Source organism: Rissa tridactyla, chromosome 1 (assembly GCF_028500815.1).
Source record: "Rissa tridactyla isolate bRisTri1 chromosome 1, bRisTri1.patW.cur.20221130, whole genome shotgun sequence".
Classification (NCBI taxonomy): Eukaryota; Metazoa; Chordata; class Aves; order Charadriiformes; family Laridae; genus Rissa; species Rissa tridactyla.
The window spans coordinates 20738514-20763141 of NC_071466.1; the positions used below are offsets into that span (position 1 = coordinate 20738514).

A 24628-nucleotide genomic window follows, 5' to 3' on the forward strand; every position below is an offset into this window, starting at 1 on the left:
TTAGTGTAAATAACTTTTTATTTGTCTGAGCTAGCATGGGGATTGATGACACCTCAAGATACTCTGGTAAACCCAAATGATAGGATTAAATGAAAAGGGGATTATGAATGTTTAAAGATAAACTAAGAGTTGTAGCCTTTCGTCTGAACTCGAATATAAAAACAGGCAAGTTTCTGTATTTAAACTCGTAAGGTGAGGTTCATCTCACCCAACTTCAGATGTCCTAGGCGGCTAGTCTGCATGAGCTTTCATTTGTAGCTGATAGAGAAGAATAGACAGTTTTAGGATGCATCCTGACATAGATACCTTAAAAACCCTTTGGGATGGACGAATGGTAGTTTCTTTGCACTGCAAAGGTAGCCTGTGTGACGTGACCTGGCTTGGATGCCTGCAGTAGAGACACTTACTGGGTCAGAGGAATGTCATTCTAACGTTCCCAAACAAAGAGTCTTAAATCAGTGTGCCTGAGGAAGTCAGTGGAAGCTTTGTGAATAAAATGTCTACAGCAACATTCAAGGGACTACTTTTAAAACTATTTTTGGTGTTCAGGTATCTCAGGCTTTTGTAGTGCACAAAGTATTTCTTGTAGCTTGTGGAATGTCACCATAAGCTTCATCCAGACATTGTACAGGCCAGATGTCCTGGAGACATGTTATGATCATCTGCAACTGGCACAGGAAGTTGCAGTTACACCAATTTGTACCAGAAGTGACAGAGCAGCTGGTTGGGGGAGGATGAGAGTAGGAAGCCAGCATCATTTTACTTAGAATGTCTTATTTTGAATGAAAATACTAACAAAGCTCTCTGTTTCTGGCTTTGGCTGTTTAAGGTCTCTTAAAAGGCAGAGAAAGACAATTCTGAATTAGGCGAAAGAAAATAATGATAAAGTTTAAAAATAGCACAAGTGAAATCAAACATGGGCTGTCCGTCAATGTTGCAGATAAAAAACTTAAATTCATTTTGAAATTATGTTAATTGCCAATTAATTACTCTTTCAAGCCATTTTTGTTGCAATTTTTCATTTATAGATAGCAGTGCAGCGTCATCTTGCAGACAAGCTATGTATATATTCAAAATCTTGAAGTATGGACAAGTGATTTGTCATAGACATGTCCCTCCTTAATGAGATTTAAGTATGAGCATTCAGATGGACTGCTGGGGCACATTTGCATAGTATTACATATCGATACGAATAAAACAATAAAAATAATGCGGAAGAAATCCTGACCTTGTATCTTTATATGGAATGCTGGATTTCTGAAAAGCATGGGTGTTGTGCTGTCTAGCCTGTCTGTTGCAAACTGCCAAATTCTTGATGTTTATAAGAAATAAATTCCCTACCTGAATGGATCAGATTGCAGTGAAACACCATAGCTACACACAGAAGTTCATGTAGGATGTAGTTAACTGTGTTGAGGGCATGAGCTCTAAGTGACTGCATCCTCTAAGCTTGTTGATTTACTTCAAGGTGCTTTTTTACTTTGCTTAAAAAAAAAAAAAAACAAAACAAAAAAAAAAGGAAAGAAAGAAAAAAGGAAAAAGAAAATTCTTGATGGTTAATTGCTTCAACAAACTTCATGGTTCATTTGATAGGACACGGTTCCTCTGCTGTTGCTTGGAAAGAGGGAGGGTGAATCAAATTTGGGCTCCTTTGGAACCTTTGCAGTTCCTCTCTTGGACTGATGCTGCCTTTTGGCACTTCTTGTAATTTTAATATTTAATATGCCAATTCATCCAGTTCTGAAAAGCAGTTTAAAAAAAGAATGTGTTTTTCTTGCTAGTTTGAATGTTACTGCGTAGGGGGTACCGGGACACTGAAGTGATGTCTGTCCGTTAAATTCTTCATTGCACCCAGAGGGACATGCAGGGTGTTACAGCTGAGATTCCAGTCACGCCCCATTACTTGGATTCTGTCAAAACAGCACATAAATTTAATCGTGTGTATATTAATACTTAAAACAATTATCCTAGAAATACATCAATAAATCTAAATTTAAATGTAGCAAATTAGTAGAGCATAGTACTTGTTGCCTTACGTGTTTCTAGTACTTGTACAATAATCTCAGGTGGTTTTGAGCGCCTTTAGCTACTGTTGTAATAGAACTGTAATATGTTTCTGATGCCCAACATTAACATTTTCCATGATGGTATAAATAAATTCAAACGATATTTTTGTAATGTTCAGTTATTAAAAAAGCCCTTGAAAGTGATATCAAACCAGCAAAAATATCAGTGGACAACAGCAATTGATAAAAGAGCAGGAAGAAGGTTCAGACTGACGAAGCTTGTTCTCCGTCAGCTGTTCACTTGGTGTGCGCAGAGTGGCTAAGTCTTAAGAGAACTGAATAAATCCAAGAGAGATGATGGTATTTTAGGTTGAAGGTTTTATTTTAGGTTGAAGGTTTACGTTGACAGTGTTTTAGGTTTAGGTTGAGGTTGAAGTGAAGGTACTGAAATCAAATGAAAATCAAAGAAGTCATATGCTCTTTCTGTACTTTTTCCTATAAAACAACTCTTCTATGCAGTATCTTAACTTTTCTAGTTTGTGTGTAAGCTCTTGAAGTAGGGAATATCTTTTGCTGGAAGTGTTCACAATGCCTAAAATAATAGAGAATGAGGTCAGCTGAAGACTCTAGTAATCATTATATTACTCTTGTATTTTTTTTTAACTATCTTACCTTAATTAGATGCTCATTTCTTTGAACATAGAGCAATACTGTCCTGCATTCAGTCCATGACAAACTTGAAAAATTGTTTTGAGGCTTAGTGGGTTGAACCCTGTTGACAGCTGATAGATGTGAGTTAGAACATCTGGCACTTGTTTGGTGGTTCGTTCTTAGTTATTGTAGGGCTTGGTCCGTGTTCAAAAGGTGTGTTCTTTCCGCCCCTTAACTTTCACTTATTAATTTCTAGACCACGTGTACCAAAGGAATACTAGTAATGTAAGTGGATAGCTTTATAGGTTATGGAAGAGGCAGAATGAGATTTCTACCCTGTGGCATGTAGTGACTCATGTAGATCTTAAGATCTGTAGATATTGCAACTCTCAGATTCGCAGGAAAGATGCTTCTTGTTTAAACCCATTTTTTTTCTATCTGCCACTAACAGAGAAAGAAGAGGCTCTGTCATTTATTTTTGTCACTGCTTGCTAAATTAATGTGATCTGTCAAATTTTAAGCCTTTTCCTAAAGGTTCTAGTGTCATGGTTTAACCTCAGCCAACTGCTAGGACTACGCAGCCACTCGCTCACCCTCTGCCTCACACCCCTCCTCCCCATCAGGGAGAAAAGGAGGGGAAAAGAAAAAACCTCTTGGGCTGAGATAAAGACAGTTTAATAAAAGAGAAATGGAAAATAATAATAATGGTAAAAGAATATACTAAACTAAGTGATACATCATGGGTTGTTCTCACCACCTGATGATCGATTGCCCGGCCCATCCTGAGCAGTGATTGCAGAAACCCTGTCCCCTGGCCAACCCCCCATTTATATACTGAGCACGATGTCTGTGGTATGGAATACTCCTTTGGCCAGCTTGTCCTGTCTGTGCTCCCTCTCAGCTTCTGTGGGAAGCTGAAAAAGTCCTTGACTAATGTAAACATTACTTAGCAACAACCAAACCAATATGTGTTATGGAAATTCATCTCCTACTAAATCCAAAACACAGCAGTTACAAGAAAGAAAATTAACTCTATCCCAGCTGAAACCAGGATATCTAAATATCTTTGTAAAATGATTAATAATTTAAGGTGAGCAAACGACTGTTTTAGTCTACACCTTGTTGTTGACAGCAGCTGAATGGATTATTGTGCTAGCACTACTAAAATTAATTGATAAACATAATCTAAACAGGAAACTTTACCCAAAAACTTAGCCTTTGGAAAAATAAGCAAATGAAAATTTACTACTGTAACGAGGTGTTGGGCAGCTTGAAAAGTATATCTCCTATCTCTACATATCTTACAATTAACAGTTGTTATTTCAGTTTGCCAAGGGGAAAAGTATGACTTTATGACATTGCCTAATTTACTGTCTCACCTTTCTTTTCACCTTTAGAAATGTTTTTTCTGTTACATGCATTTAAAGAATGCCCATAAGAGATTTATGCTGCTAACTGTTGGGTCTTTTTCTACTCTATCTCAGGTTAACAAGAAATAGCCTTTTTTAAAAAAATTTTTTTTAAATTCCACGTGAAGTCTTAATACAGTAATTTTCTCTGACAGATGCCTGTACGAAGCAGAACAAGGGATTATAGTCCGCTTGGATATAACCATATGAGCTTAATTTGCTATTGTTACTAATGTTTGCTGGTTTAAGCCTCATGATAGGAGTTTTGGCATGTGTTAGAAATTAGGTTATGAACAGCAGAAATCCAAGGATCTTTTCTGATAGTTAAAACATTCCAGTATTTATGCTGCTGCTGATAGGCAGAAATAGACTATGTAAAAAAAAAAAACCATAAGAAGAATAAGAATCTTTCCTTTTGGGAAGGATGGAGGGAAAATACAGCACAAGATTAAGTCGTTCTGTTATGCAGTGCCTCCAATTTTCTTGGTGAAAGTCTCCGATTAATTGAAACTTCAACGTTAGACTGGCCTTACTGAATGTTGCACGGTGAATTTATGTTGGTCAGCCGAGTTGCATTCATTGACTGCAAGTATGTGATGAGCTGATGGCAAATGCAAGGTAATACGAAGTATCCTAGGCTACAGTGAAATGCAGCTACATTGAGTTGAGTCACTTTTTGTTAGTGGCTAAGATTGTCAGGACACCTCAGATTGATAGCTACACAGTCTGTTCCTCCTTCCACATAATTCAGATGTCAGAATAGCATGGCAAGATTCAGAAAAGCTGGAAGGAAAAAAAAAAAAAAGAATCAGTGATGTTTCCTCCGGACTAATTTGCCATATTTTCTTTCTAGCGAAAATAACATGACATACTGTTGGAAAATTCGGCCAATTAATGTGCATTTGATGAAATATTTGAACACTTAAAGTCACATCACTTCTGTAGTACTGATAAATTTTGTCTGATGGGTATTGGGTAAAAGAATTTCAGTCTGAAATCTACGTTAGAACACTTAATAGTGAAATTCTATTTTGCGTTTAGAGCAACAGCATAACATTAGTTTCGTGTGTTAGTAATTGAATGGTTTCTTTTTTTTATTAAATAATTTTATTTTTCTTTCAGTGTTTTGTATCCTACTTGCGTTCAGTTTACTTAATGAAGAATAAGGAAGTATTTGATGTTTTCAAATTGCCTCTAGCAGAATATGCCCTGTAAGTATGATCAACTTGGAAAGTGAAAACTGTGTCGTGAGAAGTTTCACAGTGTATGATAGCTTTAAATAGCTCTTTTGACTATGTTAACACACAGAATTGGACAGTCTTGTAATGTGTGTGCAGTTTCACTTTTATGCAGTATATTTTCAAAGACATTCTACATAGAAATTATGTGTACAACCAATATATCTCTACAAAGAGAAATAACTCTTATAGCAGAAGGTATATTTGCTATTTACAATAGAAGAAAAAACTTGTGAAGCAATAGGATAGAGAACAACAGGTTTTTGGTTTTTTGTTTGGGTTTTTTTTGGTGTTTTTTTTTTTTCTTTCAGATTTGCCCTTCAGCCTCATAGCTAAATGCCAACCTGTAAAGTGTAATATTTAAAAAGAAATTGGAGTATCTAAAGATGATACACTGTGGTCTCGTTTTGGGTGTGATTGGGACACTGCTCCTTGGACATAAATTACTTTTCAGAAGATTCAGTGCACTTGATAAAGATGAAACATCTGCACTGAACTGAGTAGAATCTATTACTGTGTCAACTTTTGTACATGAATGTGAACCATTCCATGTTTTGTATGGGAGAGGAATTAATTTTGACAGGTTGACTTTACAGATGACAACCATCTGAGATTGTTTTAAGACATGAAGTTTTTGAATAATCTCATGGGACGCAGGGTAGTCAGAAGGGAGCAGGAGGTGCTTAAAGATGCATGGTAAATTAATTTTACGTCTCTGGAATTTCATACAGAGAAGACTTAAGTCTTCAAACTTGTCAGCACGTGGCATAATGAACTAAAATGTGACAAATTACTAGACTGTAGAACACCTGGTCTTCCTGTGCTGTGCTGCAATTAACATGATTATGTTTTTTAAAGTACATAAGCCTATTATAAAGGATGCTTTCTTACTTTATGATCTGAGAAATTTTTAAAAAGGAGAACTAGTGAAAACTTGATACATTTCACTATGTGCATTGCCTGCCCCTTCACCTATGTGATTTATCAGCATCTTTAAAACTTTATTGTAGGTCTTATTATGCTGAATGTAAGTGATAGTGGCAGAAGATTAGGGCTAAGAGGGATGACCACACAAATCTAACCAGTGTGTTAAGAAACCAACTGGCAGATGGTGGTAATGCTGAATTTTTGGAATCCCAGTGGATTCTGGATTTCAGCATAATGTACCATCTAGTATCTGATATTGATGTGGACAGATTAGTCCAGTTTTCTGTTCTTCTCAGGCCTTTGTGCCAGGATTTGGTCCTTTATCAACGTAAATTCTACTCCCATCTTTGCAAAGTTACTAGTAAGTCATTCTTGTATTAAAATAGGAGAAACCAGATGGTTGTTTGGAGAGAGCTGGAGAGGTTTAGTCAAAACTGAAATATATGAAAGGGTAATAAAAAAGTCAGAAGATAATGAATCTGGGAGATTATTTGGGGATTCTGCTCTAAATGAAGAGTTTGTTGGCACTCTTCTTCCCCACTCTCCAGACTGGTAGTCTACCTAAATAGACCCCGCAGTCCTCTGGCTTTCAATTCAGTGCACATCCACTGATACAGTGGATCAGTCAGCTTAATTTATCTGAAAGGCCCTCAACGTCTGGTACGTTCGAATTCTGCATTCCGAAGCAACCTTGGCTTATGTTCTGCACGAAAAAACTCATGGCAAAACCTTGAATGAGAATCCTTTCTTCCCTTTACCTTCTATGTGTATTCTCCAAAAAGTATTTCAGCCTTTCTGTGGAGATTTACTGCTAGCTTGATAGATGTTACTCCACTAAAAATCCTGCAGAGAAAACAGTCTGCTTAATGCCCCTGTCAGGTTTGCATTTCAGTCTGTCAGGCTGTTGCCCACTTTCTCTATTGCTCTCTTCCCTGGCATGTCTGTGCACTGAGATTCTCTTAACCTGTGTTGATTGAGCCTGCAGAAAAGCAGTAGTCTTTTTGATTTTATTTTTTTTATGCATTATATATCTAGAAAACTATATATATAAATAAATAAAAAAATAAAATGTCTGTGCATGTCTATACATATATGTATTCTAGAGATTGATCACCTTTAAGCTATGGTACATTAGTATTCTCTCCAGTATCGTCTCATTACAAATTGCTATCAAGAATAATTTGCTGGAGGAAGGCTTGCAGAGACCTCTTGTTAACACAGGTAGCCTTAAAGTTTGGTGAAGGAGAACCTTGAGGCTTGCATAAAAGAGAAATTTGTCTTTTCGTTGCAAAGGGCAGCTTTGAAAACAAGAAAATGTAAACAAACAGCAGAGTAGAAAGGAATAATTAGTTAGCCTGGCTTCCTGGATAGGAAATAAGGTAAAGAGGAGGCACGGGGTTGAAATATTTTACTTCTCAGGCACTTTATTTTGTTAAATGCTAACAAGTATACATCAGTCTCCGGGGGCAGATCTTAACAGGTGAGTGTGTTGGATGGACAGATTAGTCACAGCTCTAAGGGGCTACCAAGGAAGATAATTTCCTCTGTGACTTTTGTCATGTCTTCCAGGAGGAATGTGGCATTTTTTTTCTCTGTTTGTGCCTGTATTGGTACATAGAGAATAAATAAAGCAGGTTAAAGCCAAGTTATTTGGAAAATGTCTATATACATAGTCCATGTACTAATACATGGAGCTCAGTACCCAGCTAATTTTGAAGTATTGCTTACAGATCAGTGTTACAAAGCAATAGGTAGCTGCATGTGCTGTCAGGTCTGAAATGGATGATACCAGGATACACGATCCATCTGTCTGTCCTCTCACTGACCAGGGGAAGCACCTACTGCATGGTCAGTCTGGGATCCCTGCTGTGGATGTAGACCTGACCCTTACGTGTGGTCAGGGCAGAGGGTTTGGTTTGTTGTCTTGTGCCAGCTGCAAGTGCAGGACTGCCCATCACATCCCCCAGAGAGCCCATCACAGGCTTTCCACATCTTGTTATCCCTTTGCTGGTTCTTGGCCCTCCTTCTTGCTGCCCTTTTACTTCCTTTTCTAGATGCCGGTCTCCTTCCAACTAAAAAGCCTGTCCCTAATTACTTTTTACCAGTTGTTTCCAGTCTTCATACGCCTATAATCAGACCGTATTTCTCATGCTGTTACATAGTTAATCTCAGCCTCATATGTTTTTGCTTATATGGACCTCAGTATTCCTTCCAGTGGTCTGTAAAGTTTGGGCATTTCTCACGCATCTCCCCCTCAACCACCTGTGTGATCCAGCCATCCCTTTCTGAGTTTTCTGTAAGTACTTCTGTACTTCTGAGCTTTCTGGTCCTGCCATGCAGATCTCTGAACAAGCTGCAGTCTCCTCTCTCAAAGGCTAGGGTCATTATTCTCTTAGTCATAATCCTTTTTTCTTCTAGTATCTTGAGCTACAGTAGCAGCTAAGCCTGCTGTTGACCTTCACTCGCCTTAGAAGTAAACATACTTGCATATGCATGAGGAGCAGTTCCAGTAGAGTGCCTGTCAGAGATGGCGAATCCAGCTAACTTGGAGAAATGGTCTTTAATGCACTCTAGAAATCTCTGTTCTTTGTTATCTGCTGTGATGCCCTTTGAGCTCAGGTACCAGGAGCACCAGGGCCTGCAGTTGCAATGTGGAGGCTTCTTTTACTTTTGTAATGACTACAGCTCGGTCTTTTAAATGATCGGATTCCAACCATGACAATCTTCTTTGTTGGCCTTCTCTTTGATCTTGACCCATAAACTCTTGATTAGCTTGGCTCTCATTATTATTAGTAGAGTACCATGCATTTGAGCTCCTTAATGTAGAGGGCTAAAGTTGGCTAGTCAAATAAACTCAGGAAAAGCAATTTCTCTGCTCGCTTTGGTTATTAATCAGACCATCTGGAAAGCCTATTAATTCAGATTTGTGTCACTTCAGTTGATTTGATTTCCCCTATTTTCAAATGGTTGCTCATCCTGTCTTCTGAAAACATTTTAAATGTTAAATGTAGATGTAGCGTATATTGCAAGGCAAGTAATACACATTTCTTCTCTTGAAATACCTTCTGGGAGTATTTAACCTTTTTCAGACTATTTTAAATCTTTGTCTGAACCAGTTCTACAGTAAGAGAAATCGCTGTGCTGTGTTTTCATGTGTTCAATTATCATTCTGAAGAAGTTCACTAATGGAATATGTCTCATATTTAGTAAATGTAGTAAATGGAATGAAGCACTAACTTGTATGAAATTGTTGTGCAGCACTTCTGCAGATGTGACCATAGATTCTTTACAACTGGCTCATGTTTCAAAAAGGACTGGGAATCTTCTAGGTGCAGATTAGGAACTCTAGTGACACTTAAAAATTAAAAGACTGTACTGGTCTTAAACTTCCTCTTTAAGTTGTTTTGTGTAAGGACAGATTTTCCTCTGAGTGTCTAAGATTCCATCTTTTTAAAGAGTTCAGAGGGATGCCCAGCTTTTCATCCAATCCAAACAGATGCATTGTGAAGTTAGCATGTTAATGTAAACATACTCAAGATCTTTGAATAAGCATAATTAACAAACCTCAGAAAAGGCAGTATTTCCAGTCTGATACACCATTCGTTTGAATTAGGTTTTAAAAATGTTTACTAATGTTTGATTTTCCTTATTCAATAGCAAACAAAAGTGGTATTCCTCTTAAAGCCATACAATGTTGTTTTTTTTGAGTTTTGCTCTTTTAAAATATTTCCTGAAAATAATTGTCAATTTGCTTTGAATTGAAGGAGGTACCTGAGCATTGTAGGTGTTTTGTTCAGTTACTTCTGTGCATTCCTTGATCCGTGTTAGGGAATGATGATGTCTGGCCACCTCAGTTGCTGTTGATGAATAGAATTGTCAGCTGTACTTTCATTTATGGTAGCAAAATAATCCGTTGCTTTCAGTATTGCTTTTAGAGGCTGATTTAGAATGTCTTTCTGTAAGAGCTTACTCCCAGAAGTCATGGCATTTCATACCAAAATGTGAAACAGGATTGTTTATTTGGTTTGTCAGCTGAATGCGTGTTGCCATTTTAAGGCTACCATGGTCTGAGGACTACCTTGGGCTGTTAGCATGTTTTTAGTGTTCTGTGCTAGAATTTATGAAATCTCACTAAGTAATTTACCTGCTTTTTGTCTGTCTTCGAGAAAACTTGACACATTTCTTATTCCAGAAGAGTGTGTGAATGCTAGCACTAAAATCAAAGAACAGATGTAACTTCAGCTGGAGTAGGACTGTGGTCTGTGTGGCATCTCATGAATTAGTGAAAACTAATGTTACCCTTTCTAGTTGATGGAAAGAAAAGCTGGTTCATATATTCAGTTTTTTTAGTTTGATTGAACTCTAGATTTGGCAAATGATTAAGAAATAAATTCTAAAGAAACTGTCAAATCTTACTACATGAGTAAACTTCTAGCGGTAGTAGAATGTGTTTGTCCCAAATTGTTCTCTGTTTGGAATATACTATAGAAAAGAGGCAGTAATGAGCCAAATAGCTGACGTTTCTTTGAGAAGTTCTGTAATTAAAAAATTATTGTAATTAAAAAAACCTTCCTTCTCACCCAAGTCTAAGGGCTGTATTCTTTTCGTTCAGATGTCAATTGAATTCTGATAGCAGTGGTCTTTTTGGTAGGGTTGCGAAGCAGTGTAGAAAAATTACACAACACTAACTGATAATTAATTTTATGCAATTATTAAAGAAAGATGTCAGTGCAGAACGGCAGTCTGGCCCTGGGATTTCTTGCCTGAATGAGAAAAGCTGTGCTGAAGTCTCCTCCACATCATGGGCTGCTCTTTTTGACTTGTCTTTTTTAACCTTTCCTATGGAAAGAGGGTAGTTTCTTCACCCTGTCAGACTTTTTTCTGCAGCCATGATCCTGATCTTTGGTGCTAGCTCTAGAGACGTAGAAGAGAAGCTGTGATAAAATCAGAGTTTGCAGCCCTGTGTCCATTGTGTCTACGTCTGTCTGCATGAGGGAGAGCAATGAACACGGATTGCGTAGTTGCCATACAGTACTACTCCTTGCAGTACTTTGTCAACAGTTGACAGCAATACTCTATGTAGAATAATGTTGTGAAATTGGGAAAAGCAAAAAAGTGTTTCTCTTGCAAAGGATTTTTTTTTCTACTTTGATCCCCTTGCTGAGGAGATTGCACATTCATTGATGCTGCAGCAATCTCTTTATGTGTGTTTTGCTGTGCCTGGTGTTAAGGCTCAATTCCAGGTTTGAATCTCCGCCAGCTGCTGCGGTGAAGCATTATATCTCCTTTGTTTGTTATTTTTGTTTCAGTAGGCCAAACTTTAACACAGAGTTCCATTGCAAAGGTAATTAGTGTTAGCTGTCAAACACCGAAGCACGTTTAAGATTGCTTGTTCCTCCAATTTCAGTTCCCGCATGTGTTGTGTTGTCCTCTCAGCAGTGCATTGTCAGTAAATGGGCGAAATACATTGGATAAAAACTTACTTTGATCTTTTTTTTTTATAAAACTCTGTTTGCTTTAGTATTGCTGTCAATTATTTGTAGAAGAACAGTATTGGGTTATCAGAAATACTTAAACAAAATAAAGTTTACATTAAAATTAAGACTTTATTCATTGAAAAACTTGTTCCTCATCCTAACAGCGTGGGCTGCTTTCTGGGTGTGTGTCCACTTTTCAGTGTTTTAACCTGTGGCCAACAGCAAAACTGTGCCATTTGACTACAGATGTGGATGTGTTTGTTTTTAATTTTTTCTTCTGTTATTTGTTATTTAACCAGGATGCCTCTCCTGTTGACTGCTCTGTCCCATTGGCTACTGTTAACGGGTCTAGGCTCTCCGGAGCCTACAGTCCAGGCTTGCTGCTCTGCAGTACACTTTGGATGCTTCATGGACTTCATGACATTTCTACCAGGGAGTGTAGATTTGCTTTTTCTCCTGTGATGTAACTCAGGTTTCTTTATTCAGAACTGTATGGTGAAGAGAAGACATAGAGTCATAGAATTGCTTAGATTGGAAGGGACCTTTCAGATCATCCAGTCCAACCATCAGCCTGACTCTGACAAAAAACGTCACTAAACCATATCTCTAAGCACTGCGTCTGCGCGTCTTTTAACCATACCTCCAGGGATGGTGCCTCAACCACTTCCCTGGGCAGCCTGTTCCAATGCTTGGTAACCCTTTCAGTGTAAAAGTTTTTCCTAATATCCAGTCTAAACCTCCCCTGGTGCAATTTGAGGCCGTTTCCTCTTGTCCTAAAACATAACTGCTGTCTACTTGAAATGAGCGGCATTGAGGAGAGACATAGTGTATAACTGTGCGTAATCTGAATCACAGAATGGTTTGGGTTGGAAGGGACCTTAAACATCATCTAGTTCCTACCCCGCTACCATGGGCAGGGACACCTCCCACTAGACCAGGCTGCTCAAAGCCCCATCCAGCCTGGCCTGGAACACTTCCAGGGATGGGGCATCCACAGCTTCCCTGGGCAACCTGTGCCAGTGGCTCACCACCCTCACAGTAAAGAATTTCTTCCTGATATCCAATCTAAATCTCCCCTCTTTCAGTTTGAAATGGTTACCCCTCGTCCTATCACCACACTCCCTGATAGAGAGTCCCTCCCATGTTTCCTGTAGGCCCCCTTCAGGTACTGGAAGGCGGCTATAAGGTCTCCTTGGAGCCTTCTCTTCTCGAGGCTGAACAACCCCAACTCTCTCAGTCTGTCGTATCAAAAGAGACTGGTCTCTTACGTGTGTGTGTGCACGTGTATATATGTAGCCATTTTAGTTGGTTAAATACTTTACTCCTTTGCTAAGTGTATGTACAAGCCCTGAGCATTGCAAACACTATCAGTTCTGTATTGCATGTTTTTAAATGTAGCTGTGGTCTCCATGTGTTCCTTGCACAGTACCGGTATCTCCCCACATTTTTTATTCACCTAATAAGAAGGCTCATGAAGTCTTGAAGAGACTTAAATATTGCGTTTTTGAATTTGTATTTGACAGGGTCAGGTGTAATAATAGTGGGCAATTACAGAGTTCACTGAAGTCAAATGATGTGTTGGAGACAGAATATCTGTTTCCATGCAATGCACTCCAGTATTGTTGTTCTACAGTATTTTTGCTTTTTGGCTATTTTTTGTCCCTTCACGTATAGAGTATTAGCATAGTTTTCAATTGTCATGAATAACTGGGTGAAATAGTAGGATCGTTGGCACTGCTAGTTGCACATGCCATGAAAGTAAACCCTCGCTGTAGATGGATGCAGACAGGAGAGATTCCCTTTAAGGGAGAAATATCTCTCCCTTAGCTTTCTCTGCAATTAGTCATTTATCCATGTTGTGTTTATTCTTCTAATCTATGCATCACCGTGAGATGGTGTGGATAATGTTCTGGGTGCCCTTCTAGCAGTGAAGGACACTGACAGAGATCAGTGCTTTCTCACTCCTTGACATGACATCTGTGTATCTTCAGTACCAAATTACATTGGTTCTTCCACCATATTTTACTGTGAATCACAGATAATTTGTTCTTGTCTACAACTTCTCAGGTTCTTTGTTTGCTTTCTTTCCTGGGAGGATTTGTAACTGTTGAGAGCTCTCAGTTATTTCATCTCCTTTCCTCTCCTAATGTTCACTTGGCATTTTTCAAGCTAGATAGTCCTATTTTAGGCTAAATACTGTTTTATAACTATGTTGGTCGAAATGTATCCGTCTGAATCACCATAATTAAAATCGAATCACTTGAGCCATCGATGAGGGCTTCCAATTTAGTCAACTTTTGTGTATCTAGCTTTCTGATTAATTTATTTGTTTAATTCCATGCTTTAGATCACTTGGTCTTGCAATGGCTCCTCGTGTGAGATTTCTTCAAAAAGTTCGGAAACAGCTCTGTGCAAATGAGGCAGCTGATGGAACGGATCACTTGAAGGAGACAGGGCAAAATAAAAATACCATCTCCTCGATAAACAACGGAGTGGAGAAATGTGGAACTAATTTCAGTGAAAAGGTGACTGCTAACAAAACAAAGGAAAAGGAGAAAAGGAAAGAAACTGAGGAATGTTCTGCTTCTAGTGAAGATGCTGAGAGTGATGAGTCTGAGGATGAATCAAAAGAGGTATCTGAGGAGGAGGAGGAGGAAAAAGAAGTTCCTGTACCAAGCAGGGTTCCAAACCCGGGCTCCGTGCAGTTCTTTGAAGATGGCGATGATGACGACGATAATGATACTAAAGATCTTGATTTGCTGACAGTGAAACGACGGGATGTTTTTGGTGTGGAAGCTGAAGATAATCCAGCACCGGTAAGTTCACTCTATATAAGGCTTATGAATCTCAATGATTTTATATTGGACATAACTCCAAATATGGAGGAGGAGAGAAGAGAAAATTCTGCTTATAGCAGAATACTTGATTGAATCTAGATGTGTTGTCCATATCTATCAGAAGTCAGAATTGCTACCAAAAGGTAAGTGGTGTGACTTACACGGTTATCATTTTGTTATTAGCAGAAAGTAATTTTATTTCCATAATGAATATCCTTGTAGTTGCTTTAATTTATGGATAACATGATTTGAATACCTGGGAAGTTTTGACAATTTTAATTCTTATCCCTTATTAATCTTCTTGTACCTCTCTAAGATAGCAGGCACTTCCAGTCATAATTTTGATGCTGTACAGCAGTTTATGGCCCTGGGAACCAAATTGCAATACATGATGAGCCACTTCACGATACAAATTGTAACAAACGATTTTTACAATAATGTAACCTTCAAACCGTGATTTTTACTTTCAACAGGACCTTTGCTATTAGAAATTGCGCCAGTATCAGGGAGTGAGTGTGCACGCACTTCTTGTAAAGCAAGGCTATAAAGTCTTATTAAAAGTATTCATGTAGGCCTTTTGTTTCCTTGGCAAGTAGCTTTATAATTCAGGATTTCTGTGTTCTGAGTGTTCTGAGAAATGATGCTTTCATTTGATCTTTAAATACAATGTTATAGTAAGGGTGGGTTTTTTTTTTCTATAAAGCAGATCTGGTACGTGCATGTTGTGAAATTTTTTGTGTATCCTTTGCTATCTAGCAACTGTATCTCTAGTAAAGAGATCGAAGTGAAATAGCCATCTGCTTCAGCAAGATGTTTTTCTGAACTCATATGCATGCAAGGGGAGCCTCCTGTTAAGCAAATTATTTGTTTTTCCAACTGGTATTTTAGATCTTTCTTTTTCTGTGCTGTTATTTAGCAGCATAGGGCACTTGTCATGAACTTAAGCTAATCAGCCTACTAGCTGCATTTATAAGCAGCATCTTCCCGTTAGTGTTTAGTGAAGTGTTATAAGCTGTTTGTGTAAGCTGACTTTGTCGAAGCCGAGCAGTTGCACAGTAACATACCCAGCGCCTGCGCTCTCTCCTCTACTATGAGGAGGCTGCCGCAGATTGCCGCCATCTCCCAGAAATATGGGAGGAGGATGCTCCTGGAATTACCTTTCGGTTCCTGTTATTCCAAACCTCAGATATGCTGCCTGACAGTAGCTTATAGTTATTAATAAATTTCAGTTTCATGTAGAAAAGATATTGCTGCTTTAAAAACAAAGCGGAGTAAAAAGTTTCTGCTTTAGTTAAAGAGTGATGTTCTCACAGCTTTCATATTGCTCCCACAGTTATCTGTGCTGAAACGCTGAGAAAGTTTTGTGTTGCTTTTGTGAGCTGGAAAGTGAATGGGGAAGTTTTGTTCAGGAAATGGTAAAAGTAGAAACTTTGATGCTAAAAGAATGAACAAAGGAAATCTTATGAAAAATATCAGTGATTTTGAAAGTAATTTGGAACCTCAGTGGGTAAACTTTTAATAGTTTTCCGGCATTAAACATTTATACGTTAGTTTATGCTCAGGCAAGTCAGACGTTATTTTCTGTGATTCAGTGTTTATAAACTGCAGTAGGGGTTAGTGGTTTGTACTCGGTGTGCAAGTGTGGAAGGCCTTGTATCACCTGACACCGCTTGTACATGGGGCCATAATAATGAAATATTCAGTTATTCTTCTAAGCAACTGTGAACAAAAAATAAAAAGTGTCAAGATCTGTATCATTAAGAACTTAAATATAATTTAAATCTACAGAAATGCCTATGGTACTGCAATATGTAATTTTTAGAAAGCAGAAATGCAGAGCGTACTAACTGTGGGAACTAGTCTAGATCGATGCATATGGTAGTGTGATGTTTATTACCTTATGTTACTGTGAAAATTGTTGATAAATTGTGGAATGCTTTAAATGTAAGGATTTTATTTTCGGTAGGAATAAGAGAATAAGGTTTCTGTCACTAACCGTGTATTGTCTTTTAATGTTTTGATGCACGAATGCACATAATAGAAATTACATAGAAAGATTCAGGCATGGTGCATCTTTTATTTCATGTGTATACCTCAGCACCACATTTTGTGTATATTTAAAAACAAATTGGTAACTTGCAACACTTTTTATATTCTTTTCCCATTTGTTTATTTTCTGGCTAAAAGTTTTTAAGTGACTATTACTGCATCAAGGTAGATCAGTTGGTATCTAAAGAATTAGAAAGAACTGATTCCTTTGGGGTGTGAGAAGCACCAGGCAATGTGAGTGCGGTTTTCCTGTTGCTGTGTGTTGGAGTGTCCTTCTAGGGAGGACTCGGGAACCAGTTTGACCACAGTGTACTGGATCCTTGCTGTATTTCTAGGATGAGGCAGTGCATTAATTAATAGTATCAGATGCTGCAGGGAGGCTAGGAGTATGAACATAGAGTGTATACTTGGGTAGATCATTTAGGAGTTTTTTTTTCTGTGTGCTAAATAAGGTAGGATTCCTGTGGAAATATTATTATGTGATCATCTAATTGGGAGATTATGAGTATGCCTGCAAAGGTTAAATTCAGTTTGCATTTATGCTTTTAATGTCTATGATTGATCTTGCAATTTCAGTATGCTTTTATTATGCTTATTGTTGACAGCAAAACAGTCCTGCTGTGATTGTTGGCTTCAGGATGTTTTCATAAATGGGAACGTTACATTCAGCTTCAATTTTTGAATAGCTGTTGTTAGAGACACCATGGCGTCATTATCCTCGTCTCTTCCCTAGCTCCTCCAGTGGAAGAAGGAGCAAGAGGTGGTGTTGGGCTGGCTCCAAGTATCCTGTGTGGTGGTGTAGTGCTGTGACCTTTGATCACAGGTGGGGTGGGCTCATTCATCTTTGTAACAAGGGGAAGGAACTCGGCAAAAGGAGCAGGCGTTATTTAAACTGATGATGGAGTAGCAGGGGATTTGTGTGACTTTCTTAGACCATTTTAGTTTTTTTTGAATATTATAGTACCCAACCTAACAGCGAAAGGTAGGTCACGGTGTGAAGCGCGACACATCCAATGGTAGTTCCTCTAATAGGACGACGTGGAGCTCGACTTCACTCTTCCTCTTTCCCCTTCTTAGTGTGGCCCTTGGCCGCCTGCGCACTCTGTCTCCGTCATTTTGTGACAACAGATACAAAGAAAATTCTGTTCTCTCTGCATTGCAGTATAAAAGAAGAAACCTTGGATAAGGTGGAAGACCTTGTTGTGAGCTCCTGAGCTCATTTTTTAAGAAGTACTTACTAGCTGCCCTACTTATGAATTCTACTTAAATATGTCAGGATTTTTAGCTGGTGACATAACTCATGGGACTTATTTAGAAGTACAGTGTTCTTATGCATAAAAAGAAGGTCAGCTATACGCATAGAGCCATTAGCAGATATGTAGTATTTAGCTGTTGTGTTAGCATTATGGAAATTATTCGTTTAAAGCACATTTAGCAATATTAACAGTATTGATGTTGCAAAGACTGTAAGTACTCCCTGATTGCAAACCTTGTTTTTAATGCTAATTTTGTGAAATACAAAGGCTATACTTGAGCTGCAAACTTTTATTTATTTTGAGAACTAAGATTAAGCCTGTAGTATTTTTTTTTTATCTTGGTTTTGTTTATACTTTAATTTTAGTCATTTCGTCAGACATGTCGCATACTGTCAGACTTGTCTTCTGCTGTCAGGTGTTCTGTTTTAGGATAGAGAATATTAAATGACTGAGTTCTTATGATTGCTGTGACTCCCTCCCTGCTTCCCTGTCCCTTGATTTATGGGCTCCTAAAACTTTTTAAAAGGGGCACTTACTGGCTGCTTGGAACACTGTAGTAAGCATAAGCTTACAGTGAGCTGCCTTAAATAGTACCTGCCGATTCCTTGGAGTTAGTCTGGATTCTCAAAGAGCCTGCTGTTTGAATAGTGTGGTGGGAAATTATTTTATATGTCCTGAATCTATCTCAGATAGCTGGCTTGCCTTGTCATCCAATAATCTGACATACAGTGTCATTTTTTTTACACTTCTCAGACACATGAACACTGTAAACTGAAATCCTGTGACCTGGATATGTACGTGTTTATAAAAACAGGAGAGAACTAGACTCCCTAACTAGAGATGATAGGGGGGTCTGTGCCAAGAAGCAGAGAGTGATTGCTAGTTGTAATGGGGACTTTGCACAGAAAATGGATCAAAGAAACATAATTCGGTGTTCACCAAACTGAGTGCATAGTCCTCTAGAATTTTCTTCTGTGATGTTGAGAAGAAAGCTTGTTACCACCCAGAGAAATCAAAATTAATTTTCAGAGTTGTGATTCATCTTCACTGCTTCTCTTACATTGGCTTTTCCTTCTGAATGGGATCTCTTTCCTTCTGTTCCACGTTACGAGACAGATTTTCACCAATCTTGTGTTTATATACTGCTTTTTCTGTGTGAAGCATCTTCTCATTCATCTTAACAACTCTTACTAGCTTTTATTCTTATGCTTTCATATTAATTTATATTAAATGTTTGACTTTGCCTCCACGGTGCTCTTCAGGGGAATGGCAGGAGAGAAAATACCCAAAGGAGGGAAGAAACACTGGATTGAGCTGACTGACTTTGGTAGCGGCGTTGTTTCCCCAATGGATATCACTCTTTGCTTTTGCTGTAGCAGTATGTTGTGTCCAAGAGAAGAAAGCTGCTCTGGGCATCCCGCTAGCTACAAAAGGAGTATTATTCCTTGGAGACACGTTGCAAAGCTAACACTCTGGCAGAGAAAATATAGAAGTTATTTATTTTTAGGTTAAATAAAAGTCAATACTGTGACGCATTATATACTATGAATTTTCTGTCCTACAGAACACAAGTGCCTTAGGTTCTCAGCCTTCTAACAGTGTGCTTGTCTATTTCTAATTGAATTATAGCAAGTAATGATTTATATGAAGTACAAAATATTTACATACAAGTGAAGTAGGCCTGCGTTTGGATATTAGCCAAAGTGCTTCAAGAATACGGTGTTATGAAAAAATATCTTTTTATCAGCCATGAATGGAAATGAAACTAACTGACGGTATCTCAAGCCTCTTTATGCACAGCAGCTAACAGGGAATGCATTCTACGACATTTTGAAATGTCTTGTCATTCAGGAGTGCTTCTGTATTCTACACAGAGCAAAAACGTTTCTTTGTGTTCTTGAACACTTTGTGTTCTTGGACAACTTTTGCTCTTGAGATTTGCAGGCTGACTTCATTATTTTTAATTAGAACATTCATGACTTGCTTGCTAGGTTAAACTGTGTCACAGAGGGTTTTCAAAAAGCGTCCTTTGTAAAAACCCATAATCCATGTTAAACGCCAGATCCATAGATCACTTACTGTTTTAATCTTTCTTCATTGCTATTTCAGGTTAGCTGCTTTAGCACCCTTCTGTCTGCTTCACATCCATCTTCAGATTTCGCTCTAATAATTTCTATTTCCGTTATTTTTTTAGCAACTTACTAAAGCTTGTGCAGTGTAGGAAAAAACAGATGTAAATATTTGAGTTTCTTGCACCTTTAAGGCAGCATTCCAGATATTTGTGTCAGTCCCTCTAATGTTTAGGAAAACTGGAAAATCTGTAGGATTAAAATTCTCTGTGAATTATTATATATTTCAAATAAATGGCTGCTATATATCCCTTAAGGTATGTGTGCAGCATAAAATATTTTTAATCATGTTTAAGCTCCGAATAGAAAGTATAATTTAGGAATTCTGTTGTACTGTCTGCCCTTATTACAGATCTCGGCTTTCCGTATCATTAGCTACGGGAGTAAATAATTCTGAGGTCCTGGGCTTAGCTTCTGTGAAGTTTTACATTTGAAAGTGCTTTTGAACCATTGTGAACTGTGGTATTTTTGATGTCCACAGTCATAGAATCATAGAATGGTTCGGGTTAAAAGGGACCTTAAAGTAATCACCTAGTTCCAACCCCCTGCCCTGGGCAGGGACACCTCCCACTAGACCAGGCTGCTCAAAGCCCCATCCAGCCTGGCCTTGGTCCATCTTCTGGGCCTCTGTTGCTTTTGTAAATAAGAACCTGGCATAGAGAGATGCAACATGTTTAGGGCACTTGCTTTGAATGTTTTCATTGCAGCTCTTTGAAAAGTACCTTCTCCTTTGAGCCAGGGAAGGCTCCCCCAGGTCAGATGGGAGCTGTTGCAAGTCTGTGGCTTTTCCAGCTGGCTGCAACGTGCTGCTTGTCTCCTAGAGCAAGGGGTGTTCACAAGTTAGTAGCCACTGTGGCACACTCCTGAACTAAGTGGTGCTGCTGTTTTATTTCAGTTACTGAAGCTGTGGGTTAAAAAAATCCTGAATTCCATATCCTGTCTGAAGCAGCCTTGCAAGTCATCTTCGCGCAGCTGAACGTGCTGAAGCATCACATATCCTAACGAGAGGAAGCTCTTGTGCAGGGTGTTTCTGTGGCTAATGTGTACTGAAGTACTTTGAAACTCATGTTTACCAATATAAGTTTTGAACTCGTTATTTAGCGAAGATCTTGCTGGTGGATTGATGGTTCGTGCGGCGCAGAGTGATGCGAGCAGGCTAGGCTATTACTTACGTGCTTGGCTTTCAGCATTTGGTGTGAATTCAGGTTGCAATGAAGCACGCTTTGTCTTGTGATTGAATAGACCCAAAATGACAGAGATGCCTGGCTTTGTATCTCAAGAAATATTAGGGTACTGTATGATTTAAAATGATTCACTAAAATACCATTTGTTAAATAAGTCTGGTAGGTTACTCAAGCCTGTAGTAATACCCACAGTTTTAATTGTGCTTAATCGCTGATTTATATCCTTGTTCAATATATCGCAGCAGTTTCATAGATGAGGGTGAGCCAAATACTCTGCATTAAAATTGCCTAGTTGTAATCAATATTCTCTGAATCCATAGGATTTGTAAATTCTACGATGCTGCAATTTCCTTTAAAATCATTAGTTCCTGAGTGCTTGCTGAGTGATGACATTGGAAGTATTTATAACTATGACATACCTTTCTGATAAGTGATTTTCTAGAAGTTGAGTGCTAAAATTGTGAAATGCTACTCAAAATTATATGACACTAATTTTTGAAGGAAATGCTGCTTCCTGAAATAGTAATAAAACAGACCTACTAAGAAATACATATCCGGAGTCTCCCGACTACTGTCAGCACAGTGTGTAGTTAAAATTATGAGAATTATTCTTTATTGTATATGTGAATGTATGCTCTGATTCTGACATCTGCTACTGTAGAACTGCTTAACAAACTACCCATGCACATTTTAAACAATATTTTAGGGCAGATTTCTGAATTAATATCTGAGCTGTGTAATTTTTAGCTGGAATCGTATATTGATTTTGGGGAAAAAAACTTGTGGTTTTGGTGATGATGCATCAGCTGTTAGCCAAATGAGTCCCTGAGTAATTCATTACAGTATTGCTAACATGCAAATTGTAATTTAATGGCTATTTTAAAAAGGAAAAATATGCGTAGTACACTGTTTCCAAATAGTGACCTGCTGACTGACCAGGAACTAGGCCAGTGATCAGAGAAAATCTGCTTGGTCCCATGGAGCCAGTGCTCCTTGTTTCCACAAGACTTTGATTTGTCCCAGCTGAGAAGAGTTGTAAAGTTGCAGGGACAGAGGGGAGGGGGTCCCTAACCTCCCACAGGCTGGGCTCTCCGCTCTCATCTTGGGTAAAGAAACAGCTACTGCCTCTGGGGATAAAAGTCTCTTAAAGGAGCTTTGTTTTGAACGGGTGAAAGGAAATTAAATCAATTAAGGCCAGGGCCACTGGCTTTATTTCAGTCAAAAATAAATGAAGTGTAAATTGCTTTTCAGGCCAGCCTGGCAGGGAAGTCTTAGAAGTCTTCCCATCCTTCCTTACCTGTACCATGCTGTTCCTGTGGTAGCTCTCGGCTTATTTCAGTGCAGGGTGGTTCTGCTCCTTCACCTGAGCTGCATGTTTTTGTTCCTCCATCAGGAAATATTCATCTAGCTGATGCTTACAGGCTCAGCAGCATGAAAGGACAGTATATATGTCTGTCTCCATAGGTCTCTTCCTGTCTTGGTGGAGAAATAATGTGTATACCTCATCTTTTTGGGGAAATACTATTTTTGCAGTCATTATTCTTCCCCTGTATATATAGCACTAGTCTGAGTTTTGTTGGTCTGTGCTTCTGGGTGATGTTCTTGCACTGGGCTTCTCTATAAATCAGTGCAGGGCAGAGGGTCTTTCTGGTGACGTCGCAAATCCCAATGTCACTCCTAGACCTAATTTTTTAACAAAGGGAGACAGAAGAACAAGCTGATAATCCTAAAATGGATATTAACAGCTGCCTTTGGCCTTTCCATCTGAGGTTTGTTTACATTAAGATACACTGAAAGCCAAAATGTCCTGCCTGTGGACTTGTAACACAGTAGGCAGATGTTCTGTTATACTCCAGCCATAGGAATTCACTGATTTGGACTTGCAGAAATGGGTGATTCCTCGGTTTGCTCATGCATTTTAGGAGCTGCGCACTGACCTGGAATTCGTAGAATCATAGAATCGCCTAGGTTGGAAGGGACCTATCAAGTCATCTATTCCAGCCATCAGCCTAACTCTGACAAAAACCATCACTAAACCATACCTCTAAGCACTATGTCTACCCATCTTTTAAATACCTCCAGGGATGGTGCCCCAACCACTTCCCTGGGCAGCCTGTTCCAATGCTTGATAACCCTTTCAGTGCAAAAATTTTTCCTAATATCCAGTCTAAACCTCCCCTGGCGCAACTTGAGGCCATTTCCTCTTGTCCTATCACCTGTTACTTGGGAGAAGAAACCGACCCCCACCTCTCTACAGCCTCCTTTCAGGTAGTTGTGGAGAGTGATAAGGTCTCCCCTCAGCCTCCACTTCTCCAGGCTGAACAACCCCAGCTCCCTCAGCTGCTCCTCATAGGACTTGTTCTCCAGACCCCTCACCAGCTTTCTTGCCCTTCTCTGGACCCGCTCCAGCACCTCAATGTCTTTTTTGTAGTGAGGGGCCCAAAACTGGACACAGCACTCGAGGTGGGATCTCACCAGTGCCGAGTACAGGGGGGAGTACACTTCCCTAGTCCTGCTCACCACAGTGTTCCCTCATCTCTTCTAAAGAATAAAGCACTGTGAACTGTTGCTGTTATTTCCTGTGATGTCTGCTAGTATCTGTTTCCAGTGGTTTTAACTCATTTTTTTTGTGTTACATTGAAGAAGTGAGTATAGGATTGAAGAATAAAGACAGCAGAGGACATAATAAGAAGACAGCAGCCGAAAATGAAGGTATTCCAGCAAATATTAGTTTGGCCTGCAAGAGAGACTTTATTTTAGCACACAGAAGAATGTGAGAAGAAAATGTGATACTGTTATGGAGGAGGTGAATGATATGATATAAATCGAAAATGCAATGTGCAAATGCAAATTAAGGCAGCATTTAGCTTAGGGACACTTTGTTACTGATGTTATCAAATGCTGCAAGTAATTTAGAAGGCATCCCATAATTCCATAGGTATGTAAAAGATGGTGTGGGAGTTGAAGGTTGAATATTTTGACGGACTGAACTTGAGTAAAATGTCTGCTCCTTGCTGCCTCAAGTGTTATAATTAGCTTAACAAGGCAAGCCTTAAAATAAGTTTTCTGTACCACGTCTGCAGATAATTTTTCTTTCTTTCATTTCAAGATCAGCATTTACTCTAAGCCAAGGAAATGTTATGTTTTCATTAGCCACTTTTGTTCTTATGGCTGTACTTTCCAATCCTTTTTTAATGTGGGAAATTTAAAGCATAAATTACTTTGACTTCTCTCCATTTTCAAGAAGTATTCTATTATTTTTAGTGTAGCTGAATTTTTCAGTGGGTCATTGAAGCTAATCAATCTTGATATTTCTGTTACTGCTAATCTTCTTTTATGGTTGGAAAAATAACATCTTCCTATTTTATTTTACCTTTGGACACTTTTTAAGCACTTACGAGCAATAATAGTCTTCTAAAACTAAGACAGCTATAATAGAATATTTACTGGGTAAACTGAGAAGAG

General features: G+C 38.7%; 1 protein-coding gene across 1 annotated transcript in view; it reads left to right on the forward strand.

Annotated features, from left to right (window-relative positions):
* DDX10 (DEAD-box helicase 10) overlaps nucleotides 1-24628 on the forward strand; it is a 190018-nt gene that overhangs the window by 41045 nt on the left and 124345 nt on the right. The window contains exons 12-13 of the mRNA XM_054193646.1: nucleotides 5189-5277; nucleotides 14056-14524. Coding sequence (XP_054049621.1) covers nucleotides 5189-5277; nucleotides 14056-14524 — 558 coding nt within the window. The remainder of the gene's footprint in view (nucleotides 1-5188; nucleotides 5278-14055; nucleotides 14525-24628) is intronic.